General features: G+C 43.1%; 1 protein-coding gene across 2 annotated transcripts in view; it reads right to left on the minus strand.

Annotated features, from left to right (window-relative positions):
- The window catches only part of LOC140463354 (slit homolog 1 protein-like), a 334,431-nt gene that overhangs the window by 173,019 nt on the left and 139,682 nt on the right, over positions 1-21,730 (minus strand). For both annotated transcript variants that reach the window (XM_072557191.1, XM_072557190.1), the window contains exon 9: positions 17,678-17,825. In XM_072557191.1, coding sequence (XP_072413292.1) covers positions 17,678-17,825 — 148 coding nt within the window. The remainder of the gene's footprint in view (positions 1-17,677; positions 17,826-21,730) is intronic.

The raw sequence follows: 21,730 nt of genomic DNA on the forward strand, positions 1-21,730 counted from the left end.
GAGCTTTGGGACTCCAAGCACGCTGCACTGACCGCAATAACCAGAGGAGGCCATTCAGCCTTTCTCAAAGATAGTCCCTTTTTTTTCTTAAAGCAATTCCTTGGCTCAAGGAGACTCTGTCCTTGATTTTGCTCAGAGGGGTAATAAACCAGGCTGGGCTCCAATCAGTCTGGTTTGATACAGAGATGAAAAGGATTTTGAGAGGCTTTTTGTTTACATGCAAACAGATGAGACTTCAGGCCAAAGTGGTTATGTTTTAGAAGTGACCTGTATAATGAAAGGGGAGTGGTCAGCTCTCTAGCTGAATGAGCAGTTTTAGTTCAGTCTTGAATTGGGAAGTTCAACAGGGGGCTTTGTGGACACTCTCTCTCTTTTCTGCCCTTCAACTTCAACCTGTAAGTATGTGTTTCATTACACTGGGTTAAAGGGTGTTTGCTTATTGGGACTGTTGTGTATATTCGGAACAGCATAATTAAGTCTAGCTGGATAGGTTGAGTTCTGCAGGGGTTCTTTATTCTGTTCTTAGTGTTTCACTGTCTAATGTTGTGAATAAATTTTTTATCTGTTTTAAAATCTAGTAGTCAACCTAGTTATCTTACTCTGTTTAATGTTCACTGTACACTTACCAAAATAATTTGCAAAGCTAGGTTTAGGGCTTAAGAATGTTTTGAGTGGTCTGGCCTAGTCCATAGCAGATTGGGGTCTCTTTGTGGGATCTTAAACAGCGAGTGGTAGGTGCTAGTGTCTTTATTTCAGATGTTGGTTAGGTTGGGTAGACAAAACACTGGATAGGAATGGCTCTTTCAGTCGCCAAAACATTTCTGGATGTGGATGCAGTGACTTTGGAAGTTTTGCAAAAAATGGACAAGACCAACTTGCAAGAATTAGCAGAGAAGCTGGAACTGGAACTGCCTGCTTCCGTGAGGAAAGGAGAGATCATTACAGCCCAGTTCAGTATTTAAACTTGCTGGAGAAACCATCAGAATCTATAGCAATGGCAAATGAAGCAGCTTGAGTTAGGGGTGAGAGATAAGGAAAGGGTAGCAGAAATGAAACAGTTTGAGTTATGATTCAAAGCAGAAGGGAGGGAAAAAGAGAGAGCAGCAGAAGAGAGGGGAAAAGAGAGTGTTTGAACTTCAAAAACTGACACTTAAAAAGGAAAGTCAGCTTAAAAGGCTGGAGATAAAGGCTGAGGGTAGGCTCACTGAGGAAGTAGTGTGAACCCATGTGGAACAGCAGAGAGTTAAAACAGCAAGGTTAGCAGCTGAAGGGGCTGATGATTATGAGCTGGTCCTTAAAACATGGTTTGGCTTCCAGAATCAATTTCAGTCCATAAGAGATAGAAATTGGAGGCAAAGAGAAATCCTCATGTGGAAAGGGAAAGGTAGATCTCAGTGAAGGTCATAAGGAGAATTTACCACAGGGTAAAGAAGAAACCCTTGAGGGGGACAAAGATGTCAAAAAGCTCTGGTGTTTTCAGTGTATAAAGTGGGTCACATGAAATCACAGTGTTAGTGGGCTTGGAGAAAGCCAGATGTAAAAAAACCAGACAAGCTTGGAAGTTTTGTTGGACGAGGAGCAAAAAGCACAAGGGAAGTTAGACAACTGTCTCAGACTGTACAAGATGATCAAAGGTAGAGTAAGGAAGAAGTGACAGATCTGCTAAAAAAATATACATGTCAGGGTAAAATTTATTCTCATAAGCCAGGAGTAATAGGTAAAGAGGTTACAATATTAAGGGACACAGGATCCTCTCGGTCGGTAATGCTGAGGGATAAGGAGATATGTACTCCTGAGGGACTATTGCCAGAAAAGGTGCTGGTAACAGGAATTCATGGTGAGACAAAAAGTGCTCAATTATGTAAAGTGAGGCCAGAGCATCCAGAGAAAAGTGGAGAATTTATGGTAGGACAAACTCTCAGCTCCAGGAACACAGTTTGTCCTTGCAAATGATATCGCTGATTCACCGGTAGGAGTGCTGCCTACTCTAGTTGAAAAGCCAGTGGAGACGCAAGCAACTAAAGACCTGGAGAATGTTTATCCAGGAACTTTCCCTGATTGTGTGATCACAACATCACAGAGGCACAAGCTGAAGCAGGAGAGATCAATAGGCACAGATAAGGAAGCTGACGTAGTGTTATCTGAAACTTCCTTTGATCAGATAAGTGGAACACAGAAGGAGTAAATAGGTAAACTTGCAAGTATCTTTAGCTCTGCTAAGCTGATGGAAAATACAGCAGAAAGATGAGAACTTAAAACAGTTATATCAAAGGGCATTTACAGAGAAGGGGAGTGAATGCATCCCTGTGTGTTTTCACTTAACAATTGATATCTTAATGAGGAAATGGAGACCATCACGCATTTAAGCAGGTGAGAAATGGGCAGAGATTCACCAACCTGTTTTGCCAGTAGGGTTTGGAAAGGAGGTATAGTGAGTGGCACATAAGCTACCACTTGGAGGTCATTTAGGGGTGAGGAAAACACAGGCTAAAATACAAAGACATTTTTACTGGCCTGGACCTCACAAAGATGTAGTTGAGGTTTGCCAGAGGTGTCATACATGTCAACTAGTCAGAAAGCCACAGGCAGTAATAAAACCTGCACCTTTAATATCTATTCCAGCATTTGAGGAACCACTAACAAGAGTCTTGATTGATTGCATAGGTCCCCTACCTCAAACAAAAAGTGGGAATAAGTATTTATTAACAATAATGGATGTGTTGACGAGATTTCCCGAGGCAATCCCATTATGCAACATCACAGCTAAAAGGGTTGTAGAAGAATTACTTAAATTCTTTTACTAGATACGGACTGCCAATAGAGATCCAGACAGATCAAGGATCAAACTTCACATCCAAACTATTCAAGGAGGTCATGGATAACTTGGGAATAAAGCAATTCAAATCTACTGTGTACCATCTGGAATTGCAGGGAGAGCTAGAGAGATGGCATCAAACACTAAAGACCATGTTGAGGGCTTATGGTCAGGATTATCCAGATGATTGGGATAAGGGAGTTCCATTTGTACTTTTTGCGATCAGAGGTGCATTGAATGAATTGACCAAATTCAGTCCGTTTGAATTAAATTTTGGGCATGAAGTAAGAGGAGCATTAAAATTGATTAAGGAGAAATTAATAAGTCAGAATTCAGAGACCACCCATTTGGACTATGTGTCAAATATTACAGAATGATTAAATAGAGCTGGAGAGTTGGTTAGACAGCATTTAAAAGTATCACAGTAGACAATGAAACAGGAAGTGGATAAGAAATCACAAATTCGCAATTTTGCAACTGGGGATAAGGTATTACTTCCAGTGACAGGTGAGCCTTTAAAAGCAAAGTTTAGTGGACCTTATCAAATTGAGAAGAAATTAAGTGAGGTGAACTACTTGATAAGGACTCCAGACAGGAAGAAATCTCATAGAGTATGTCATGTGAATGTGTTTAAAAGGTAGTTTGATAGGGAAGGAAAGGAAGAGAAGAAGGTGTAAATGATTACAGCACAGAAGGAAGAACCAAATTCAGAGGATTCTGAATTGGACATTCCTCAAATCAATTTGGACAATAAGGAAGTTGTCAAAAATTGGGATAAATTATTGAGTTACCTTCAACAAGAAAATCAAAATGACCTGAAAGAGTTTTTACTATCACATGGGGAGATATGCGGAAAGAAACTAGGAAGTACTAACCTAATTGTATATGATGTAGATATAGGAGATGGTGTTCCGATTAAGCAATGTCCTTATAGGCATAACCCTCTAAAGTTGGCACAGGGTCAGAAGGAGATAGAGCGCATACTCCAAGATGGCATAATCGAGGTGAGTTACAGTGACTGGATCTCACCCATAGTCATGGTGCCAAAGCCAGGTGGTACCCAACAGTTATGTGTGGACTATCACAAAGTCAGTGTCATTACAAAGACTGATGCATATCCAATTCCACGGTTGGAGGACTGTGTTGAAAAAGTGGAACAAGCAACTTACATTTCTAAGTTGGAGTTGCTCAGACGCTACTAGCAAGTACCTCTGACAGAGAGAGCAAAGATGATTTCGGCTTTCGTAATGCCAAAAGGACTATATCAGTTCAAAGTCATGCCATTTGGAATGAAATCTTTCCAGGAAGTTGAATGTTTATCAACAGAAATATTCAACGGTGGAGAAAGAGACTTTAAGCTTGGTGTTTATATTACAGCACTGCATTGAGACAATCATTAACACCGATCACAACCCATTGACATTTATGGGAAAACTTAAGGGCAAAAATGCCAGACTGTTTAGATGGAGCTTGTTGTTGTAGCCATTCAATTTGACAATTGAGATGTGGCAGGTTGCGAAAATGTGATTGCTGATGCGATATTGAGACTCGAATGAGATACGGAGGTGTTCAGTAGTGGGTGTGCCGTGGCCTGAATTTGCATGTGGTTGTGCATGTTTGCATGTTTATAGTTAGAATAGTGTACGTGTGTGTTTAGACTACTAACCGGAGTTTTGGAGGGTTAAAAATGAAGCCATCTCTTGGTATTGATGTTTGTTTTTAAAGGGGGAGGCGTCACAAAGATAGTCCCTTTCTTTCTAAAAGTTGTTCCTTGGCTCAAGGAGTCTCTGTCCTTGATTTTTTCAGAGGGGTAATAAACCAGGCTGGGCTCCGATCAGTCTGGTTTGGTACAGAGATGAAAAGGATTTTGAGTGGCCTTTTGTTTATATGTAAACAGATGAGACTTCAGGCCAAAGTGGTCATGGTTTAGAAGTGACCTGTACAATGAAAGGGGAGTGGTCAGCTCTCTAGCTGAATTGAGCAGTTTTAGTTCAGTCTTGAACTGGGAAGTTCAACAGGGGGCTTTGTGGAAACTCTCTCCCTTTTCTGCCCTTCAACTTCAACCTGTAAGCATGTGTTCCATTACACTGGGTTAAAGGGAGTTTGCTTGTTGGGACTGTTGTGTGTATTCGGAACAGCATAATTAAGTCTAGCTAGACAGGTTGAGTTCTGCAGGGGTTCTTAATTCTGTTCTTTGTGTTTCATTCCGTAATTTTGTGAATACATTTTTTATCTGTTTTAAAATCTAGTAGTCAACCTAGCTATCTTACTCCATGTAATTTTCACTGTACACTTACCGAAACATATTACAAAGTTAGGTCTAGGGCTGCCTGCTTAAGAATGTTTTGAGTGGTCTGGCCTAGTCCCCCTCAGAGAGGTTCCTATGTACAAGAAGGTCATGGTTAAGCTGTACTTAACCTCTTGTCTCACATACTTAGTCAAATAGCAAGAAAAACAGTGCCTAGAAGATGAGAGTTATAGGGCTAAAGATATAATTACAGTGTAATGGGAAATCAGAGATTCACAATTTACTTTCACAACTGATACAAGCAGAGATGTAGGCGGAGGTGGGTACTGCAGGTGCTGGAGATTAGAATCAAGATTAGAGTGGTGCTGGAAAAGCACAGCAGGTCAGGAAGCATCCAAGGAGCAGGAAAATTGACGCTTTGGGCAAAAGCCCTTCATCAGGAATGGGCAGAGGAGAGGATCTGGGGGCTGCAGTGAGAGAGAGACTCATTGAGATCCTTGTAAAGAGAGGAGGAGAACTTCTTCAAGATAGACATCCTTGGAAGAAGATTCGCAGTAAGGTTAAAATCAGCCAGGCGGTAGTGGGTACTGCAGATGCTGGAGATCAGAGTCAGGATTAGAGTGATGCTGGAAAAGCACAGCAGGTCAGGCAGCATCCGAGGAGCAGGAACATTGAAGTTTCGGGCAAAAGCCCTTCATCAGGAGAGATGTATCTGCTATTACTGAAGGAGTGAACAAGGACTTTGCAAAGTCACGTCCTTTATACAAAACTGTCATGAAACTGATTGGTTTTCCAATTACAGTATTCCTGAGTTAGGTGAAATTAGTGTTAGATTGGAATATGATGATATTTCAACTCAGCCCAGCTACTCAGCCTCAAGTGAATAAAATAAAACCCTATTACTTACTGTTCGTACTTGTAAGAAGTACAAGGTCTACTAGTGGGAAGAAATTGACTTCAGAAGATAAGTCATAGAGTCATAGAGATGTACAGCATGGAAACAGACCCTTCGGTACAATTTGTCCATGCCGACCAGATATCCCAATTCAATCTAGCCCCACCTGCCAGCACCCGGCCCATATCCCTCCAAACCCTTCCTATTCATATACCCATCCAGTTGTCTTTTAACTGTTGCAATTGTACCAGACTCCATTGCTTCCTCTGGCAGCTCATTCCATACATGTACCACCCTCTGCATGAAAATGTTGCCCCTTAGGTCTCTTTTATATCTTTCCCCTCTCACCCTAAACCTATGCCCTCCAGTTCTGGACTCCCCCACCCCAGGGAAAATACTTTGTCTATTTTTCCTATCCATGCCCCTCATGATTTTATAAACCTCTATAAGGTCACCCCTCAGCCTCTGACATTCTAGGAAAAACAGCCCCAGCCTGTTCAGCCACTCCCTATAGCTCAAATCCTTCCTCCCCGGCAACATCGTTGTAAATCTTTTCTGAACCCTTTCAAGTTTCATAACATCTTTCCAATAGGAAGGAGACCAGAATTGCATGGCAATATTCCAACAGTGGCCTAACCAATGTCCTGTACAGCCGCAACGTGACCTCCCAACTCCTGCACTCAATACTCTGATCAATAAAGGAAAGCATACCAAACACCTTCTTCACTATCCTATCTACTTGTGACTCCACTTTCAAGGAGCTATGAACCTGCACTCCAAGGTCTCTTTGTTCAGCAGAATTCCCTAGGACCTTACCATTAAGTGTATAAGTCCTGCTAAGGTTTGCTTTCCCAAAATGCAGCACCTCGCATTTATCTGAATTAAACTCCATCTGCCACTTCTCATCCCATTGGCCCATCTGGTCAAGATCCTGTTGTAATCTGAGGTAACCCTCTTCGCTGTCCACTACACCTCCAATTTTGGTGTCATCTGCAAACTTACTAACTGTACCTCTTATGCTAATTTATATAAATGATGAAAAGTAGAGGACCCAGTACCGATCCTTGTGGCACTCCACTGGTCACAGGCCTCCAGTCTGAAAAACAACCCTCCACCACCACCCTCTGTCTTCTACCTTTCAACCAGTTCTGGATCCAAATGGCTAGTTCTCCCTTTATTCCGTGAGATCTAACCTTAGGTTGAACAGGGCTGAGTAATTTATATTTTTGATCAGTGAGAAGGTATGAGGTAGTGTGAAGAAAACACAAAATGTTCTTTGATCAAGGGGAAACACATGGTAAACTCAGCCATCAGTACAATATTAAATATCTTAAGTCAACAGACCTTGCGAATGTGGAAGCTCTTTCAAGATTTCCTGTGAGAACTGATTCAGTCTTCAGCACTGAGTTACCTGTGAATTACTTCACATTCACAAACGACATGCCAGAAAAAACAGTAAAGAAACTCGCAAAGATGTTGTTCTCAGCAATGTGTGCAATTAGAGACGGGAATGTCTGGCCTAAATAGTGATGATCATGAATAATTGTAGTTTTTCACACAGAAGAGTGAAGGGGCCAAGGCTCTCTCTGCAGGGATTTAAAGAGATGTTAATCCAGCAAGGTTTAGAGAGAGAGATTGTTAAAGGAACTTCAGCATGAAGCAAACAGGAACAAGCCACGTGAAGGAAGCAGCAGGAAGTTAATTTTGGTATCCAAATGGAGAGTTGAAGAGTTGGTAAGAAGTCGTGAAATGTGTTTCAGGAATGAGAACTGATCCAATTAAGAGTATTTTCATCCCGTGGTTCAATACAAGCCTTGGGAACAAGCATATTTTGATTTCTTTACAGCAGAAGGGAAAGAGCACATTGCTTTGAATGATGGCTAAAGCAAGGAGAAAAATGCTGAGACCATGTCCAATCCCACAGATGCTAAACACTAATGGAAATGGTACTGAATCAAAAACAGAAAAGCTGCTAGTTCTAATTCCACCACCGATATAAAATTAGATTTAATAAACCTTTAGCCTGCAACTAATTTGAATCACCAAATCTTACACTATAGGGAGAGGCCATTCAGCCCATCAAGAGTGTGCTGGTTCTCTCATTGCTAGAAGGGATGGAGTTTTAAAACAGGGAGGTTATGCTGCAGCTGTATGGGGTGCTGGTGAGGCTACACCTGGAGTACTGTGTACAGTTTTGGTCTCCTTACTCGAGAAAGGATGTACTGGCACTGGAAAGGGTGCAGAGGAGTTTATTAGTTTGATTCCAGAATTGAAAGGATTGGCTTTGAAGAGGGATTGAGTACACTGGGACTATACTCATTGGAATTTGTCAGAATGGTGGGGGCGGGGGGCGGGAGGGTGGGGGGGAAGGATCTGCTAGAAACATATAAAATTATGAAGGGAATAGACAAGATAGAAACAGGGAGGTTGTTTCCACTGGCAGGTGAAACTAGAATTAGGGGACATAGCCTCAAAATAAGAGGGAGTAGATTTAGGCCTGAGCTGAGGAGGAACTTCTTAACCCAAACGGTTGTGGATCGGTGGAATTTCCTGCCCAGGCAAACAGTGGAAGCTTCCTCATTTGACGTTTCTAAGGCAAAGGTAGATTTTTGAACAGTAAAGGAATTAAGGGTTATGGTAAGCGGGCGGGTAAGTGGAGCTGAAAAGATCAGCCATGACCTTACTGAATGGTGTAGCAGACTCAACGGGCCAGATGACCTACTCCTGCTCTTAGTTCTTACGCTGTTATGTTTGAAAGAGCTCTCTAGTTTGTTCCATTTCACAGCTCTTCTACCAGAACCCTGTAAATTTCTCCTTCACAAGTTTTATTTTTACGTTGTTTCGAAAGCTTTTGTTGAACTTGCTCCCACCGCCCTTCCAGGCAATGTATTCGAGTCCGTAACAACCCACGATGAAAAATACCCCTTCCACCCCTCCAGTTCTTTTACCAATTATCATAAAACTGCATTTATGGTGGCCAACCCTCCTGCCAATGGCAGTTATTTCTCCCTATCTACTCTGTCAAAATACCTTAATAATTTCAAACTCTTCAATTAACTTTCAGGCATATGTTACAAGCAGCTGACGAATCCTCTATCCTTCCTGAACTACAGCACCCATGTGAATCACTTACACACACATCTCCCACACACACAGCTGCTCTAATAGACTCTTTCCTTGTGGGATAGCGGGATGTCCGGTCTCCCTTACTTTTCCCCCACTCTCTGCAAATCTGCCCTACATCAGAAAAGCAGGGAATTTGAAGTTTACGGAGAAGTCCTAATCCCTGTGTGTTCTTACGCTTTCTCCCACCTCAACTGTGTTCCCACGATCTGGGAATGTAACTCCATGTGGCTTGAGAACTGGACTGGGAGGAGAATTGTTGGCCTTGACTATTCCACAAGACTCCAAATTGAACTGCTCCCAGCTGCACAATGTTGGTAAGCTGCTGCTGACTAAAGGCAGTTCAGCCATGATGACCAACACAATGTAGAGAGGTATGTAGAGATGGCAGTGGTTTCTATGTGAGCTATAGTTTTTAGAATGTTTACTCCATTCGTTATACCCAAAATGTCGACTTAGCCACCTCCTGATGCTGCCTGGCTTGCTGTGATCTTCCAGCCTCCTGCCTGTCTACTCTGGATTCCAACGTCTGCAATTTTTGTCTCTACCCCATTCGTTTAGCTCTCTTTTCCAGCTTCTCTTTTGTTTTGTTTACTTTTCCCTGAGTCCACGACCCGCCTTAACCACATTGAGAATCAATAGTAAACAGACTTGTGTGATCGAATACAGAATGAGGAGATAGCGACACAGTGGTAATGTGACTGAGGTAGCAACTTCAGCCTATTGTCCCGGGCACACTTGTTCAAGTCCCACCAAAGCAGTGGGTAGAATTTCAATTCACCGAATAAGAACGTTCTGAAGGCTGGTCTCCGTCGTGATGACTATAAAATTGTCATTGAAATCTGATTTGGTTCACCAGAGCAGGAAATCTGTCATCTTTTTTCTGGCCTACGCATGACTCCAGATCCAAAGTATTGTTTTAACTGCCTGCTGAAATGGTTGAGTTAGGATGCTCATTTTAAGGACAATTAGGGGTGGCCAACAATGCCTTATCAGAGACACCAACAGCCCATGAAAGAATTTTAAAAAACTGAACACAGTGTTTGCTCAGGAACTGCCTGTAAAGAGTATGTTTTACCTCATTTAGGTAAGATGAAACTGACTCATTTCTCAACAGTTTTGCAAAGCATGAGGAAAGAAAAAATATAACAAACTCAGCAGGCATTTGACAGAGCCAAACTGTAGGGGTCCTTGGAACTCCTTAGGTGGTTCTGAAGCAGGTCCTGTTTATGCCACCCACACATGCTGTGCATATGTTAGTTAAGTTCTGGCCTAATTAGTATTTTTCTCTTAAAAACGAATAGATTTGCCACAGAGTTTGTAGCAAAAAAGGATTCTTACATGACAGAAGCTCTCTTAATCTGATTCTCAAGGCTAAATGTTTTAATCACATGACCAATTCCATCTAGAAGGAAGCAACTACTTGGGAGCACCACAATCTACAAGTTTCCCTCGAAGCCCACTCATCATCCTGACTTGGAAGTATATCACTGTTCCTTCACTGTCGTTTCAAAATCCAGGAATTTCCTCCCCGTTGTGAGGGTTTCTTACAGTTTGAGCACAGCATTGATTCAAGAAGGCAGCTCACCACCACCTTCTGAAGGGCAATTAGGGATGGGCAATAAGTCCTGGGCCAGCCGATGCTGCCCATATCCCATGAATGAATAAGAAAACAATAACTTTTATTTTGCTTTTCAGACTGGAGGCCTGTGACCTGCGGTGTTCCACTGGGATCAATGCTGGGCCCATTTTTGTTTGCAATTTATATAAACGATTTGAATGAGAATTTAGGAGGCATGGATAGTAAGTTTGCAGATGACACCAAAATTGGTGGTACAGTCAATAGTGAAGAAGGTTATCTAAGACTATAAAGAGATCTTGGTCAATTAGGTCAATGGGCTGAGGAATGGCAGATGGAGTTAAATTTGGATAAATGCGAGGTATTGCATTTTGTTAAAACAAACAAGGGCAGGGCATTTGCAATTAATTGTAGGGCCCTGAGGAGTATTGTTGAACAGAGAGACCTATGGGGTTCAGGTACATAGTGCTTTGAAGTTGCATTACAGGTAGACAGGTTGGTTAAGAAGACATTTATTGTCGAGAGTGAGGTGCTGGAAAAGCACAGTAAGTTAGGCAGCATTCGAGGAGCAGAGAATCGACATTTCAGGCATAAGCCCTTCATCAGGAATGAGGCATATGCCCAAAACATCGATTCTCCCGCTCCTCGGATGCTGTCTGACCTGCTGTGCTTTTCCAGTACCATGCTCTCAACTCTGATCTCCAGCATCTGCAGTCCTCACTTTCTCATAAGAAGGCATTTAGCACACTTGCCTTCACTGCTCAGACCTTTGAGTATAGGAGTTGGGATATCACGCTGAGGTTGGTGAGACCTCATCTGGAGTACTGTGTGCAGTTCTGGTCACCCTGCTTTTGGAAAGATAGTATTAAATTGGAGAAGGTTCAGAAAAGATTTTGCAGGATGGTGCTGGGACTGGAGGGTTTGAGTTATAAAAATTGGCTAGATAGCCTGTAACATTTTTGACTGAAGCATAGGAGGTTGAGGGGTGATCTTATAGAAGTTTATAAAATCACGAGGGGTATAGATAAGGTGAGTGGCAAAGGTCTTTTCCCCAGGACGGATTAGTTCAAAACTAAGGGGCATGTTTTTAGGGTGAGAGGAGAAAGATTTAAAGGGACCCAAAGGGCAACCTTTTCACATAGAGGGTGGTTCATACCTGGAATGAACTGTGAGAGGAAGTGGAAGATGTAAGTACAGTTAAAATACTTGGATAAGTACGTGAATAGGAAAGGTTTGGAGGGATATGGGCCAAATGCAGACAAGTGGGACTAGTTTAGTTTGGGAAACTTGGTTGGCATGGACAAGTCCAACCCAAGGGTCTGTTTCCAAGCTGTATGACTCTATGCCTCGGTAACCACACAATGACACACACATGAGGCTGATTCAACTTTATAAGGCGTTGCTTCAGCCTGATTCTGCGCTCTGCTAACTCTCACGGACTCACACTCTCAGGTAGTGATTAGGAAGGGTAACCCACTCCTTGCGAAGTTTATTAGCTGGCCTCCCCCTCACCACCCTGGCTGTAACACTGAGGCCAATGGCACACATGCAACTATGATGAGAGACAAAGAAAAAATCTGCATTTGCATAGCACCATTCATAACCTCAGAACAACCGGAAATGCTTTTTCGCCAATAACGGGAGGCAATACCCTGATGATATTATCACTGGACTGTTAATCCAGAGACCCAGGTAATGATCTGGGGAACTGGGTTTGAATTCTGCCAGGCAGATGGCGGAATCTGAATTCAATAAACAACAAATCTGGAACTAAGGGTCTAATGATGACCATGTATCCATTGCCAGTTTTCGGGAAAAACCCACCTGGTTCACTAATGACCTTTAGGCAAGGAAATTGCCATCCTTACCTGGTCTGGCCTACATGTGACTCCAGACCTACAGCAATGTGGTTGACTCTTAACTGCCCTCTGGGCAATTAGGGATGGGCAATAAATACTGCCTATCCAATGACACCTACATCCTCTGAACAAATACTAATAAACAATAAAGTTTGACGTTTTGAAATCATAATGATTTGGTTTCTTTTAGAATTTACAGCAGTGGGGTGAATGTTGTTCCAGGTACTGGACAGAGCTCTTTAAAATAGTGATACAAGATCTTTGGATTGGATCAGAGGGTTTTGTTGGTCTGTTGGATTTGACAGGCAATTCACGCAGTGAATAAGTTGTTCAGCTTGAGTTTTGTAAATGGAAATAGGGAAGACTTGCATTTCTACAATGTTCCCGGGATACCCACTAATCCCACAGTCTGCTAAGTGTTCTTGAAATGTTGAGCGAAAAATTATGGAACAGAAAATGACAGTTTCCAACCTAAGCACAGCAAGATCCCAATGGCACTTTTAAAAAGGGAGAAGGACACTAACCAAAGACATGGTTAGTGCAGGAGAGAGAGAGAGAGAGAGAGAGAGAGAGAAACCAACACTGCTCCCTGACACATCAGTGACCCTTTGCTGTTTGAATTCATGTATTGCTGGACATCGGAGTGGGTCTAGGAAAACTTAACAAACAGTGAAATTCATAGCTGATCTTGGAGGGACCTGTTTGGGGAGGTCACAGCACAGAAACAGGGATGTGGATAGATTTAAGTATAGGCAAAAGTGAGGACTGCAGATGCTGGAAACCAGAGTTTAGATTAGAGTGGTGCTAGAAAAGCACAGCAGGTCAGGCAGCATCCGAGGAGCAGGAAAACCAACTTTTCAGGCAAAAGCCTTTCATCAGGAATAGAGTTTTAAGTATAGCCTTGCTGTAAATCTACAACAGTGAGTAGAGTGAATTCTTTATTGATTCAATGTTTATTGAGATATGTCTCTGAAGCCTTAAGTATTAAGTTAGCCTGGAGCAGTACTTGGAGAGGAATGAGATGGTGCTATTTTCTGGGTCTGTAGATTGGAAGAAGCAAAAATGGCCTTTAGTAGAGTGATATACTCTTCTTGTCAGATGTGGGAGTTCGGGGAGAGTTTATGGGTTAGTGAGGATTATATCTGCAATAACTGCCGTTGGTTGTGAATCCTATCAGACCGAATGGATCAGTTGAAGCAACAGTTAGAGGCAATGAGGAACTTACAAGAGTAAGGGATGGCAGTTATAGGAGTTATAGGAAGAGAAAAAAGCCACATATACAGTCGGGTAGATGGGTTAATTCCAGGAAAGGTAGGAGAGGTAGGCAGGTAGGACAGGAGTCTTCTGTGGCTATCCCTATTTCAAACAAGTATGCGGTCTTGGAAAATGTAGGGGGTGATGGATTCTCAGGGGAATGTAGCACGAACAGCCAAATTTCTGGTATGGAGACTGGCACTAATGTATTGAGAGGTACGTTGGGTTCCAAGCGATTGTGTTAGGGGACTATCTAGTCTGAGGTACAGACAGATGTTTCTGTAGGCAGCGAAAAATCAGAATGGTGTGTTGCTTCCCTGGTGCCAGGATCAAGGATGTCTCAGAGAGGGTGCAGAATGTTCACAAAGGGGAGAGGGGCCAGCAGGAGGTCATTGTACACCTCTGAACTGACGACGAAGGAAAGAAAAATGATGAGATTCTGAAGGAAGAATATAGAAAGTTAGGCAGGAATTTAAATAGGAGGTCCTCAAGGTAGTAATATCTGGATCACTCCTGGTGCTATGAGCTAGTGATGGTAGGAACAGGAGGATAGAGCAGATGAATGTGTGGCTGAGGAGCTGATGTATGGGAGAAGGATTCACATTTTTGCATCATTGGAATCTCTTCTGGGGTAGAAATGCCCTGTACAAGAAGGATGGATTGCACCTGAATTGGAAGGGGACTAATATACTGCAGGGAGATTTGCTAGAGCTGCTCGGGAGGATTTAGACTATTAAGGTGGGACCCAGGGAAATAGTGAGGAAAGAGATCAATCTGAGACTAGTACAGTCGAGAACAGAAGTGAGTCAAACAGTCAGGGCAGGCAGGCACAGAGCAGAGAACAAGGTAGGACTGATAAATTAAACTGCATTTATTTCAATGCAAGGGGCCTAACAGGGAAGGCAGATTAACTCAGGGCATGGTTAGGAACATGGGACTGGGATATCATAGCAATTACAGAAACATGGCTCAGGGATGGGCAGGACTGGCAGCTTAATGTTCCAGGATACAAATGCTACAGGAAGGATAGAAAGGGAGGCAAGAGAGGAGGGGGAGTGGCATTTTTGATAAGGGATAGCATTACAGCTGTGCTGAGGGAGGATATTCCTGGAAATACATCCAGGGAAGTTATTTGGGTGGAACTGAGAAATATGAAAAGGATGATCACCTTATTGGAATTGTATTATAGACCCCCTAATAGTCAGAGGAAATTGAGAAACAAATTTGTAAGGAGATCTGAGCTATCTGTAAGAATAATAGGGTGGTTATGGGAGGGGATTTTAACTTTCCAAACATAGACTGGGACTGCCATAGTGTTAAAGGTTTAGATGGTGCAGAATTTGTTACGTGTGTACAAGACAATTTTCTGATTCAATATGTGGATGTACCTCCTAGAGAAGGTGCAAAACTTGACCTACTCTTGGGAAATAAGGCAGGGCAGGTGACTGAGGTGTCAAGGGGGAGCACTTTGGGGCCAGTGACCATAATTCTATTAGTTTTAAAATAGTGATGGAAAAGGATAGACCAGATCTAAAAGTTGAAGTCCCAAACTGGAGGAAGGCCAATTTTGATGGTATTAGGCAAGAACTTTCAAAAGCTGATTGAAGGCATATGTTCGCAGGTAAAGGGATGGCTGGAAAATGGGAAGCCTTCAGAAATGCGATAACAAGAGTCCAGAGAAAGTATACTCCTGTCAGGGTGAAAGGAAAGGCTGGTAGGTATAGGGAATGCTGGATGACTAAAGAAATTGAGGGTTTGGTTAAGAAAATCAAGGAAGCATATGTCAGGTATAGACAGGTTAGATCGAGTGAATCCTTAGAAGAGTATAAAGGAAGTAGGAGTATACTTAAGAGGGAAATCAGGAGGGCAAAATGGGGACATGAGATAGCTTTGGCAAATAGGGTTAAGGAGAATCCACAGGGTTTTTACAAATATATTAAGGGCAAAAGGCTAACTAGGGAGAGAATAGGGCCCCTCAGATATCAGCAAGACAGCCTATGTTTGGAGCCGCAGGAGATGGGGCGATACTAAATTAGTATTTTGCGTCAGTATTTACTGTGGAAAAGGACATGGAAGATATAGACTATAGGGAAATAGATGGTGACATCTTGAAAAATGTCTGTAATACAGTGCAGGATGTCTTGAAATCCATAAAGGTTGATAAATCCCCAGGACCTGATCAGGTTTAGATTAGAGTGGTGCTGGAAAAGCACAGCAGTTCAGGCAGCCTCCGAGGAGCAGGAAAATTGATGTTTCGGGCAAAAGCCCTTCATCAGGAATAGAGGCAGAGTGCCTGCAGAGGGGAGAGAAAGATCAGAGGAGGGTGGGGGTGGGGAGAAAGTAGCATACAGTACAATAGGTGAATGGATGTGGGGATGGAGGTGATAGGTCAGGGAGGAGGGTGGGGGAAAGTAGCAAAGAGCAGGTGTACTCTAGAACTCTATGGAAAGGTAGGGAAGTGATTGCTGGGCCTCTTATTGAGATATTTGTATCATCGATAGTCACAGGTGAGGTGAGGAAGATTGGAGGTTGGCTAACATGATACCATTATTTAAGAAGGGCGGTAAGGACAAACCAGGGTACTATAGACTGGTGAGATTGACATCTGTGGTGGGCAAGTTGTTGGAGGGAATCCTGCGGAACAGGGTGTACATGTATTTAAGAAAGGCAAGGACTGATTAGGAATAGTCACCGTGGCTTTATGCGTGTGAGATCATGTCTCACAAACTTGACTGAGTTTTTTGAAGAAGTAACAAAGAGGATTGATGAGGGCAGAGCGGTGGACGTGATCTATATGGACTTCAGTAAGGCGTTCAACGAGGTTCCCCATGGGAGACTGGTTAGCAAGGTTAGATCTCATGGAATACAGGAAGAACTAGCCATTTGGATACAGAGGTGGCTCGAAGGTAGAAGACAGAGGGTGGTGGTGGAGGGTTGCTTTTCAGATTGGAAGCCTGTGACCAGTGGAGTGCCACAAGGATCGGTGCTGGGTCCTCTACTTTTCGTCATTTACATAAATGAGCATAAGAGGTACAGTTAGTAAGTTTGCAGATGACACCAAAATTGGAGGTATAGTGGACAGCGAAGAGGGTTACCTCAGATTACAACAGGATCTTGACCAGATGAGCCAATGGGCTGAGAAGTGGCAGATGGAGTTTAATTCAGATAAATGCAAGGTGCTGCATTTTGGGAAATCAAATCTTAGCAGGACTTATACACTTAATGGTAAGGTCCTGGGGAGTGTTGTTGAACAAAGAGACCTTGGAGTGCAGGTTCATAGCTCCTTGAAAGTGGAGTCACAAGTAGATAGGATAGTGAAGAAGGTGTTTGGTATGCTTTCCTTTATGGTCAGAGTATTGAGTACAGGAGTTGGGAGGTCACGTTGCAGCTGTACAGGACATTGGTTAGACCACTGTTGGAATATTGCCATGCAATTCTGGTCTCCTTTCTATTGGAAAGATGTTATGAAATTTGAAAGGGTTCAGAAAAGATTTACAAGGATGTTGCCAGGGTTGGAGGATTTGAGCTACAGGGAGAGGCTGAACAGGCTGCGGCTGTTTTCCCTGGAGCGTCAGAGGCTGAGGGGTGACCTTATAGAGGTTTATAAAATCATGAAGGGCATGGGTAGGATAAACAGATGGGTGCTGGCAGGCAGGACTAGATTGGGTTGGGATATCTGGTCGGCATGGACGGGTTGGACCAAAGGGTCTGTTTCCGTGCTGTCCATCTCTATGACTCTATATACATTCAATGGCCTGTAATGTGTCTTCTTATTGATTAGTGACATTGGTTGAGGGATAGGTTGTGGCTTCAGTACATAATTGTGGGCTAGATGTTTCCAAAGTGGTGAGGGGCAGGATATCCGGGGAAGTCTGGATCTTTCCGTGCACTCGTTAGTACTTACATTTCGGTGATGGTCTCAGGGAGGTTAGCGGGAATGGCGGTCAGGCCTTTACCACGACAGTCGACGATGCTGTTGCTGCAGGTACACACAGCAGGACATGACCCAGAGGCCAGGCCGCAGGACTGGGTCCGAGAGCTATCCGAATGACCTGCAGTGGGCAGGAGAGTGCAACAGACAGTTAACTCTGCCAAACATGTGAACATAAGAACTAGTCGCACACATTGTGCTCCTTAACCCTGATTTGCTTTTCACTGAGATCATGGCTGATCTTCTACATCACGATTAAATCTGGAGTCTACATGGACCGATTCTGAATCTGGAAAGTTTGCGTTATGAGGAAAGGCTGGATATGCTGTTACTTTTTTCACTGGAGCATAGGAGATTGAGGGGTGACCTTACAGAGGTTTATAAAATCCTGAGGGGTACAGATAAGGTCAATGACAGGTGTCTTTTCCCTGAGGTAGGGAATTTCAAGATTAGAGGGTATATTTTTAAGCTGAGAGGAGAAAGATTTAAAAAAGATATGAGGGGAAAATGTTTTACACAGAGAGTGGTTCGTGTGTGGACTGAGCTTCCAGAGGAAGCGGTGGATGTGGTACAGTTACTACATTTAAAAGACGTTTGGATAAGTACATGAAGAAGAAATGTTTGGAGGGTTAGGGGCCAAGCTCAGGCAGATAGGACTAGTTTAGTTTGGGAACATGGGTTGGCATGGACTGATTGGAGCAAGGGGTTTGTGTCATTAGATTAGATTACGTTAGATTCCCTACAGTGTGGAAACAGGCCCTTCGGCCTAACAAGTCCACACTGACCCTTTCTATGCTGTATGACTCTATGACTTTATCAGCCTGATATTCCTGCACTGTTCCCATGTTCCTTCATTTGAGGGAGGCAGTGGTAATGCCACTGGATTAGTTGTCCAAAATCCCCAGACTGATGTTCTGGGACTATGGGTTCAAATCCCACCATGGCAGATGGAAAAATCTGATTTCATTAAAACCTGAACTAATAGTGACCATCCAACCATTGTCAATTGTTGTAAAATTCCATCTGGTTCACTAATGCCTTTTATGGATGGAAATCTGCCGTCCTTACGTGGTCTTGGCCTACATGTGACTCCAGACCCATAGCGATATGGTTGATTCTTAAAATGTCCTCTGAAATGACTTTGAAAGCCTCTCAGATGGGTGATCAGGGATGGACAATAAATGCTGATCCAACCAGTGACATTCACAATCCACTAACAAAAAAAGGACAAAATTCCCTTGTGCCCAGAAATGTAATGATCTCAGTTTTGAATGTACAAAATGACTGAACCCCCTAGAGTGGGAAATTTTGAAGACTCTTCCAAGCGAGAAATTGCTCTTTGTCTTTATCCAGCACACTGACATTATAACCTCTTGTTCTAGATTCCACAGCAAAGAACAACATATGATCTACAAACAGGAAGAGGCCACTTGGCCCCTCCAGCTGCTTCACCATTCCAGAAGATTCTCGCTGATCTGATTGTGGCCTCAACTCCATGTTCACACCAAGCCCTGGTAACATGTGATTCCCTTGGTTGTTAGGAATCAAACCCAGACAGAAAACAAAAGTTTATGCTCATCTTCACGTGGGACAGATGACCCTTTGTCACCCCCTGTTCCCATCTGTCCCCCAAGCAGACCCGCCCCGTGGGTGACATCCACTCTTTTGAGTCAGCTTGGGGGCTTAAATATTTCGGTAAGATCATCAGACCAACCTGTCCAACATTTTCTTATAAGATAAGCCCTTCATCCCAAGAATCAGTCAAGTGAACCTTCTCTGCACTGATTCTGATGCTTTTATATATTTTGTAAAAATAAGCACACACCCACTCTGCGACTCCTTTCTCAGGTTCGCTTGGAATAAAAGACGTTGGCCTAGATCGTCATGTCTCCATCCGTGGAGAATGGAGTCAGGCTAGACAGGGCCCCAATCCGGGATTCCCATCCCCTCTCCCACTGTCCAACAATTTTTAGCAGCACAGGAAATGTTGCAGTTCATGCCCCTGTAGCTAACATCCCCCACATTGCCATCTCGACTGTGGTGACAAGCATTTCAGACCTTCTGCAATTCTGATGGAGTTGGGCTCACTTCTGAAAATAATGTGGTTCACACAATTCCAGGATGGGGTGAACGGTGGGAACCCTCAATCTGCTGTCAGGGAACTTTTCACAGGGGAAGTCCAAAAGGTGTTGACAGCTTAATGTGCCAAAACGTAGTGTTGAATGATAAGTTAAAAATGCTGTCAATGCAGTGATTGCTTTTAAAAGTGGTGTTAAAAATCCAACTGGTTCACCACTGTCCTTTAGGGAAGGAAATCTGTTATCCATGTAACTCCGGACCACACCACTCTGACTGACTCTTCATTGCCTTCACTGCAGAACTGTTATAGAAAATTCTAGACCACAGCTTTGGACAAAGAACGTGGAACAATACAGCACAGGAACAGGCCCTTCAGCCCTCCATTTTGTCCTTCCATACTAAAACTGTTCACTTACAGGATCTGTATCCCTTTATTGCCTTCCTATTCATTTATTCATCCAGGTGCTCCTTGAATGCTGATATTGTGTCTGCTTTAACCATCTCCTCTGGCAACGCATTCTGAGCAGTCACAACCCTCGCACCTCTCTTTTAAACTTCACCCATAAACCTGCCCCCACCCTCACACCTTGATCCTTTGTGCTCTAGTAATTGACCACCTCCACCCTGTGAAAAATCCTTTGGATTGCCAATCGAGTTATAAAGGCCACTGATGAAAGAAAATCCCCTTGATTCAGGTCTCCATGAGCTGTTAACAGTATTTGTGCTGTTTATAGTGTCTATTTATTGCCAGTGTGGCTGGCTTTCCCTTTTCAATTGATATTGCTGTGAAATCTATCCTTCAATCCTAGTCATAATGCCATCCCTTCTCTCAACTCTCTCCACTGCACCCTCCCCCATAAGATCCTAGATATACTGCAGTCCGTTAAAAGGTTTCAAGGATTGAAAAGAAAACTTGAATTAAATCATGCTCCCTTATCTCCCTGGAGGACTGTGCCTCTGAGTTTATTTCCAGGGATTACCACCCACTAGCTGCCTATAAATTTGAGGCACCAGACAGAGAGACTAAGACAGTGCAAACAAGAGAGAGCGCGAGAGCAATTAAACTGGAGAAAGCGGGCGGCCTCTCTGAGGCCTAACATTATTGTTAGACACCAACACCTTGTGCGATTCACATAATGAGCTGTCAGGAGCTAGTTCATCTGCTGGTCAAAATGCCATCAGCAGTTTGACTTTATTCTGCCTGGGCCTTCAGATAAATCTGACATATTGACCTGTGGTTTCAATTTGGTTTCTGAGTATTCAGAATCACAAAGATGACAGAATTGTTACAGAGCATGAGGAGACCATTCAGCCCATCACTTTTGCTCTGGCTGCCTGAGCATTTTTATCTTGATGTTGTTCAATTAAAAGTGGGGATGTGAAGCGACTGTCAAACCTAAGTGCCATTACGTGACCATTTCACTCCATTTCGCAAAAACATTAAATAGTGCCGTGTCGTCTTTCCTCCCAATATTTGCCTCTTCTTTTACAAGAGGAAGGAGTAAAACTGCTGAACGATGATACGAGTGGTGGAGGTACACTGCCACCACATTCAAGTGCCCTAATTTTCTACATTCTTCAACTGTGAGGGAATCACATCCATTTGCACTTGATATTCAATTCATTCTGGATACCATCCTGGAATAGCAACTCTGACTGGATCTATTTTTTGACCATTGCTAACGTGGGGCCAATGGCTCAGCTAACAGCTACAGCTCCTAGTGTTTAAGCTCAACACGAAATTACAGAGAGAAGCCACCAAGAGAAGGGTAACGTTGGGAATCGTCAGGTACAAGACTCAGCAGCCATGTCCAACACATGTATATAACATTGTCAAATTCTTCCTCGTTGATTAACATATTATTAACATACAGTAGGATTCTAACACATTGTGGAGCTCTAGTTGTTGACGTTTGTTTCAATTTGCACACTTCCTCTTAAGTAAAG

Source organism: Chiloscyllium punctatum, chromosome 38 (assembly GCF_047496795.1).
Source record: "Chiloscyllium punctatum isolate Juve2018m chromosome 38, sChiPun1.3, whole genome shotgun sequence".
NCBI lineage: Eukaryota > Metazoa > Chordata > Chondrichthyes > Orectolobiformes > Hemiscylliidae > Chiloscyllium > Chiloscyllium punctatum.